The sequence below is a fragment of the Dryas octopetala genome, chromosome 3 (genome assembly GCF_963921425.1).
Source record: "Dryas octopetala chromosome 3, drDryOcto1.1, whole genome shotgun sequence".
In the NCBI taxonomy this organism is placed as follows: domain Eukaryota; kingdom Viridiplantae; phylum Streptophyta; class Magnoliopsida; order Rosales; family Rosaceae; genus Dryas; species Dryas octopetala.
The window spans coordinates 9,466,667-9,473,975 of record NC_141368.1 but is presented as its reverse complement, the minus strand read 5'-3'; the positions used below and the strand labels follow the sequence as shown (position 1 = coordinate 9,473,975).

The following is a 7,309-nucleotide window of genomic DNA, read 5'->3' as shown; positions in this document are numbered from 1 at the left end:
AATTTGTACTGTTGTTGGTTAATATAGTTAAAAAGATATGTTTTTTTCTTGGATGGAAGTTCAAAAGATATATGCATTCTCGATTTTTGTTGATTTGCATATGTGTGATAGAAATTTAAAGACTATTGTATATAATTTCACTAATATATAACAAACAATATGAAAACAAACAAACGATCTATATCTTAACATAAGATTCTTGATATTTATAGCCTATAGGTTGATTTGAAGATTTGAAGATTTGAAAAGTAAGCACAATGACATACCAAGGATGTTTTGGTGTTTTCACAACATACAACTCAAGAAATGAAGTCCCACATTTGGTTTGTAATCCAGTAAATAACTCTTTTTTGTTTGATACTAAGTAAATAACCTTTATTGTTCATTGGAATATGAGAGAATCAGAGAACAACCACGTGGTTTTATTAATTAGTTATTTCAGAAGATTCTTGTGTAATTTAAGGCTTAAAAGACAGAACTCTTAATTGTACCCAAAAAAAAAAAAGAAAAAAAGGCACAACTCTTAATACTGTATACGTCATTTTCATTCCATTATCAGTTGATTACTTGATTCAGTGCTTTACCACCTAAAAAGCCATAGTTGTTCACTACTTGTTTGTAAAGTATAAATCAAAGATAAAGCTCCAGCTTTGATTAATTTTCAGTCTTTTGGCTCTTAAAGAGCTCTGATATGGCACTTCACTCATAGCCCCAAGCTTGTCTGAGCTATGTTTGTTGGTTGGTGTCAGAACCATGAATTCTTGGCAGAGCTCATTAAACACTCTGCAGAAACAAAAACCCATTTGAGACTGAAAAAGATAGCATCCATTTCTGCTTTCGTTGAGTGATGAGCTTGGTGGGTATTTCACTTGTGTAAGTTCAATTATATTTGTGGGAAGATATGGCCAATGATACTCAAAACCATGAAGGGGTGCCAGAGAATCTGAGAAAGCAGCTTGCTGTGGCTGTGAGGAGTATTAAGTGGAGCTATGCAATTTTCTGGTCTTTGTCAACCAGACAACAAGGGTAACATCTTTTTTGAGAAATTTACTTTTGTTTTCATTATGTATTTTGCAGGTGAACAATTTTGTCTTGTTTCTTGACATCTCTATCTGGGGATGTTTGTAGTGTTTAAATTTAGTATGTATGAATGCCATAGTTTTTTAAATTTCATGGACAGAAGTTTTAAGTCCAAAAATACCAACTTTCCCTTTTTATGTCAGACCTAGATTGGAAGGGGTATCACTAGTTTTTGTGTGACAAATGGTAAAATGATGAGTTCTGCTGTATAGAAATGGATGAGATTAAGTTTGATCTGATATTGTTTAAGAACTCAAACCCCTTTGAAAGTGAGTTGTAGGGCCTGCATTTGAGCTTAAACCCCCAAAGAATAAAATTAATTCTGAAGGAAATGGGAAATGAAAGTTTGGAAACTGAAAAATTCCTCTTTTAAGGGGAAAGTACTTGGCTAGGAATTCAACAATTTATACCCATGTGAAATCTGTGTTCCTAGATACTCTTTTTTCGTAGGTATCAGTTATTGTTGCCTAGGGCACTCTGTGTTTGCCTTTACATTTTGATCACTACATTTTAGGGTACTGGAATGGGGTGAAGGGTACTACAATGGAGACATCAAAACCCGGAAGACAGTCGAAGGCATGGAACTTAAAGCTGATAAAATAGGTATGGAGAGGAATGAGCAACTGAGAGAGCTGTATAAGTCTCTCTTAGAAGGTGAAACTGAACAACAAGCTAAAGGGCCTTCTGCTGCACTGTCTCCAGAGGATCTCACAGATGCCGAGTGGTATTACTTGCTTTGCATGTCCTTTGTGTTCAATCCTGGCGAAGGGTATTGTACAAATCACTTCAACTGGTGTAAAATTTTTTCCTTCTCACTTTATGTCTGTGTTTGTGTGTGTATTTATATATTTTCCTTTCTTTCTCTTTTAAATTTTGCATCAGTTTATAGGTTCCATTATGATATTGTGACTTATTTCTCCACTTTTTCACATAGCTTGCCAGGAAGAGCATTAGCAACTGGGCAAAGCATTTGGTTATGCAATGCTCAATATGCAGATAGTAAAGTATTCTCTCGCTCTTTGCTGGCAAAGGTTGGTGTTGCTTGGCTGTGATTTGTTTAAAGTTATTGCTAGCTAATTTCAGATACTGTAAATTTTAATGTCTATATACCAATAAGAGCAGCAAATTGGACTGACTGCTAGTGTTTTTCTGTCAACTTGTTTCTCTATGAATGGACATCAATGGTTGCTCTCAGAGTGCATCTATTCAGGTATAATGATCCCTTTGTATAAAATGACCATATAGTGCTAAATACAAAATCATGCCAAGCCAAAGAATATAAACATGCGTTTGCATCAGTATTTTCAAAAAAAAAAAAAAAAAAGGAAAAAAGAAGAAAAAAAAAGAAAGAAAATAGATCATTTTCTGGTTCATTTCCCCCCTAAGGTTGCATTGTTAATCGCATTTCCTAAACTTAATAAAGATGTAAATTGATCATCAAATCCACATTTTAATTTTAATTTTACTTGGATGAAATCGTGAATGTAATCTTTTCCAATGTTTTTGCTTTATAGACGGTGGTCTGCTTTCCCTATCTGGGGGGTGTTGTTGAGCTAGGTGTGACTGAGCTGGTAATTTCTTTTCCTGAATTAGATCCCTTCCTTTCAGTTTCCAATAACAGCTGTAGCAGTTTTAAGTTGTCCCTTCATTTATGTAGTTCTTCTCTTCCTTTGATATCTAAAGGTACTGGAGGACCCTAGCCTTCTTCAACACATAAAGGCTTCCTTACTAGATTTCTCAAAGCCTGATTGCTCTGAGAAATCGTCCTCTGCACCACATAAAGCAGATGATGATTCAGACCAAATGTTTGCCAAGATTGACCATGACATAGTTGATACATTGGCTTTGGAGAACCTATATTCCCCTTCAGAAGAAATCAAATTTGATCAGAGGGGAATTAATGAATTACATGTAAACCATGAAGAGTTCAACATGGAGTCTCCTGATGAATGTTCTAATGGTTGTGAGCACAATCATCAGACAGAAGACTCCTTTATGCTTGAAGGTATCAACGATGGTGCTTCTCAAGTTCAGAGTTGGCATTTCATGGAAGATGACTTCAGCAATGGCTTTCAAGATTCCATGAATTCTAGTGACTGCATATCTAAAGCTTTTGTTAATCAAGGAAAGGCTTTCTCTTCTCCTAGACATGAGAATATGAACCATAATCATTTAAAAGAACTTCAAAACTTCAATGACACAAAACTAAGCTCCTTGGATCTTGGACCTACCGATGATCATTTACACTACAAAAGGACTCTTTCAGCTATTCTGGGAAGCTCAATAAGGTCGATTGAAGACCCATGTTTTCGCAATGGAGATTGCGAATCCAGTTTTGTGAAATGGAAGAAAGGAGTTGTTAAAAATTGTAGGCCAAAAGTACAGCAGAAAACATTAAAGAAGATTTTGTTTACGGTTCCATTGATGAGTGGAGGTTGGGCATCCCAAAAGGAAAATACTAGCAAAGATTGGCTCCCGAAATCGCAAAGTGATGATAAATGCACAGGACATGTTATGCATGATAAAATAAGAGAGAATGAAAAATTGTTGGTCCTGAGGTCAATGGTTCCTTCTATAACTGAGGTAATTTGGATGCTTTCTGTTGAAAACCATATTTACATCTATTTGGACCGAAAATATTTCATGTTTTGTTACTGTACTATTTTGTAATGTTCTGTAAGTTTAGAAACAAAGCATGCACTTTTTTATCTAGTTTTTCCCCAATTAGTTTTCAAGTCTTCATGAATGATGGAAATAGTTGAGACAACATTGACACACAAAATGACTGTGCATTAGTATACTGGCTTTGCAGCTATTTGTTTTTTCACATACAAACTGAATATTCTTCTGAGAAATTCCTATTGTTTTCATAATCTCCATGACATAAAAAATCGGACTTAATCTTGCAGATTGATAAGGCAACGATCCTCGATGACACAATTAAGTACTTGAAAGAGCTTGAGGCAAGAGCAGAAGAGATGGAATCGTGCATGGACACTGTGGAAGCAATAGCTAGAAGGAAATACCTGGACAGGGTAGAGAAGACATCAGATAACTATGGCAACAAAAAGATTGATAATGTTAAAAAGACTTTGCTAAATAAGAGGAAGGCCTGTGACGTTGATGAAACTGATCCAGATCTCAATAGCCTTGTTCCCAAAGAAAGCCTGCCACTAGAAGTTAAAGTCAGTGTAAAAGAGCAGGAGGTTCTGATAGAGATGAGATGCCCTTATAGGGAATATATCTTGCTTGATATAATGGATGCCATTAACAATCTGTACTTAGATGCCCACTCAGTTCAATCATCCACTCTCAATGGTGTTCTCACATTGAGCCTTAAATCAAAGGTTTGAATCTTCTGACTGATCTAAGGAGATTGTTATAGCATTTTTTCCTTTTTTAATTGAAGAACAATGGCTTATGATGGAACTAGTAGTTGCATCCTAATTGGTTGCGGAACGAATCCGGTGATCTTAATTGGCTTGCCCTGTATTCAGATGAATTATCTGCAGTACTAGCCGACCCAATATCGATAAAATCCTCCTTCCAATTCAGTTTTCTACGAATTTGCTTTCATATTTAGCACCTTTGATGTTACATTAACTGTTATCATTATGAATTGGTTTCAGTTTAAAGGAGCAGCAATTGCACCTGTGGGGATGATTAAACAAGCACTTTGGAAAATTGCTGGTAAGTGCTGAGAAGCCATCAAATTTCTGAAGCTGGCAGGAAGAGTAATGTAGCTACTTGACATTAAATGTGTAATGGTGGCTGCAGTACTTTTGATATGGTTCCTAACATGCATTTCTTTTCTACTGTTTAACCTTATCACTGTATAATAATCTTCACTAGTGACTTTTTCATGTGATGGAGAAATGGAACATCCAGTGTCATCTATCTAGTAGTATCTAATGTTGGAATGTCATTTCAATACAGTAGTAATTTATAGTTTATAATGACCCAGAATTTAATAGCTTATGTATTTCCTCAAATTTCTTCTCTTTTAACTCTTCATGGTTCCTGAACTCAGCTTAAAAGATTTTAGACAACTTTTTTTTTTTTTTACTAGTGAGGAGAAACCTCTTTTCGAGAGTTGATGTTGCATGTTTTTATGGACATAAATGGGTCATAATTTTGGCCATGATATATAACTTTCACAATATTAAGTAATATTATTAATAGCAATTAAATTTGGTAAGTCCTATAATTTTCATTACTTCATCTCAATAAATCTCAATAAATATATGCTCTGTTAATAGTCAGGAGGAAGTTTCTTGAGAACCATTATAGAAAAAATAATAATAATAATAAATATAAACAGAGGATTCAATCTCCCCAAAAACAAAAGAAAAGAAAGAAGACTCCAACCCTCCAACAATAAACATGCCCAACCCATCTGCGTAATAACTTAATAGGAGTAAAACTTCCGTGCAATGAGTGCATATTCTCATTGTATTTATGTTTCTCATCGGGTGTTAAGTTTCTTGACAAAAAAAAAAAAAAAGTGTATGCACTTGTCATAGAATTCAAGATTATATGGTGATATTTCATTAATCAATAATTAGGTTTCTTAAGTAAAGTTTGTGGCCTAATCAGCATCGCACAAAATGAGGACATTTTTAATGTATTGCTTATAGTTCAATAGTTCATCATTAAATTCAATGTGGCTAAATTGAACATTTGAATTGGATTACTTTATTTGAAATGTATAGGCAGAATTTTATACCAAAAAAATAAATGTATTGGTAAAATAGTGAGAAGTTTCCAAGTGCCATCTTCATGTGTTCATAATTAAATAATATTTCCATTAATTCTTCAAGAAACAGAGAAGTGGTGAACAGAAGAAACACTACCTTTCAGCTCTCATATCTTAGGACCCAATTAATCTCCCACTCCAAGTTATACGAATGTGAATTAAGGGAAGCAAGTTTACATGACCAAACAAATAAAAATGAATGCTTGTACATGAAAATATAAAAGAGAGAGTGGCAGGGAGAGAGATTACATGCAAACAATGGGCAGCTTTTGTCTTGCAATTGCCCTCAAAGATAGTCAACAGGAGGTAGTGGAAATCAAGGACCACAAGAGGCACTCATTCTAATGCAATCATTTCCAACCTAACTCTCCTTTCTAAGACAATAGGTCGAAATCATTTACCATTCATCTTATTCTTATCCTTTCAAACTTGTGGTAATTGGAGCACTTTTGATATGGTTCCTAACATGCATTCCTTTTCTATACCGTTTAACCTTATCACTATATGATAAGCTTCACTAATCACTAGTCACTTTGTCATGTAATCGAGAAATTGAACATCCAATGTAATTTATCTAGTAATTAGCCAATGTTGGAATGTCATTTCAATAAAGTAGTAATTTATAATATGACACATAATTTAATAGCATAGGTAATTCCTCAAATTCTATATTTTATGTCTCTCATTACATGTTAGGTTACCTGATGAGATAAATAAATGCCAAAGTGTATGCTAATACCTGATGAAGAAAAATAAACGCATAAAGTGTATTCACTTATTATAGACTTCCATATAATTTGATGATATTTCATTAATCGATAATTAGGTTTCTTAAGACAAAATTTGTGGCCTACTCAGAATTGGACAAAATGAGGACATTTTTAATGTAATACTTGTGGTTCAATAGTTCATCATTGAATTCATGGCTAAATTGAAAGTTTGAATTGGATTACTTTATTTGAAATGCATTGGCAAAACAATGACAAGTTGCGACAAGTTGCCAAGTACCATCTTCATGTGTTCATGATTAAATAATATTTCCATTTATCCTTTAAGAAACAGGAAGTCGTAGACAGAAGAAACACCACCTTTCAGCTTTTCATCTCTTACACCCCAATTAATCTTCTACCCGAAGTTATAGGAATGTGAATTAGATTTCATGATTCTAGAATGGGTTAATAATGTATATCAAGTTAACATTTTTTTTATGTGTAATTCTATCTTGTATGTAAAAAGACATATAAATATAAACAATATACGAAAAATTCTAAAATCTTAGACCTTTTAAAACCAAAGTTCTGATGCCATATTAAATACCTATATACACAAACTTAAATTATAAGAGAATTAGATCAACAATATATTAAACTAACATATAAAACAGCAAAAATTTTCAAGATGAAATAGATAATTGTATTGAAACTATAGAAAAATAAACATGCACCAAGGATCACTACTCTAGGACAATCATGA

At 33.8% G+C, this 7,309-nt stretch overlaps 1 protein-coding gene across 1 annotated transcript; it reads left to right on the top strand.

The window, feature by feature from the left end:
- Positions 1 to 635: 635 nt before the first annotated feature.
- ATMYC1 (basic helix-loop-helix (bHLH) DNA-binding superfamily protein) lies at positions 636 to 5,083 on the top strand. Its single transcript, XM_086234660.1, has 8 exons — positions 636 to 1,026; positions 1,595 to 1,849; positions 2,015 to 2,111; positions 2,276 to 2,290; positions 2,595 to 2,651; positions 2,764 to 3,663; positions 3,990 to 4,427; positions 4,710 to 5,083. The coding sequence occupies exons 1-8, from the start codon at positions 902 to 904 to the stop codon at positions 4,779 to 4,781; spliced, it is 1,959 nt and encodes a 652-aa protein (XP_086090786.1). The 5' UTR covers positions 636 to 901; the 3' UTR covers positions 4,782 to 5,083.
- The last annotated feature ends 2,226 nt before the right edge of the window (positions 5,084 to 7,309 follow it).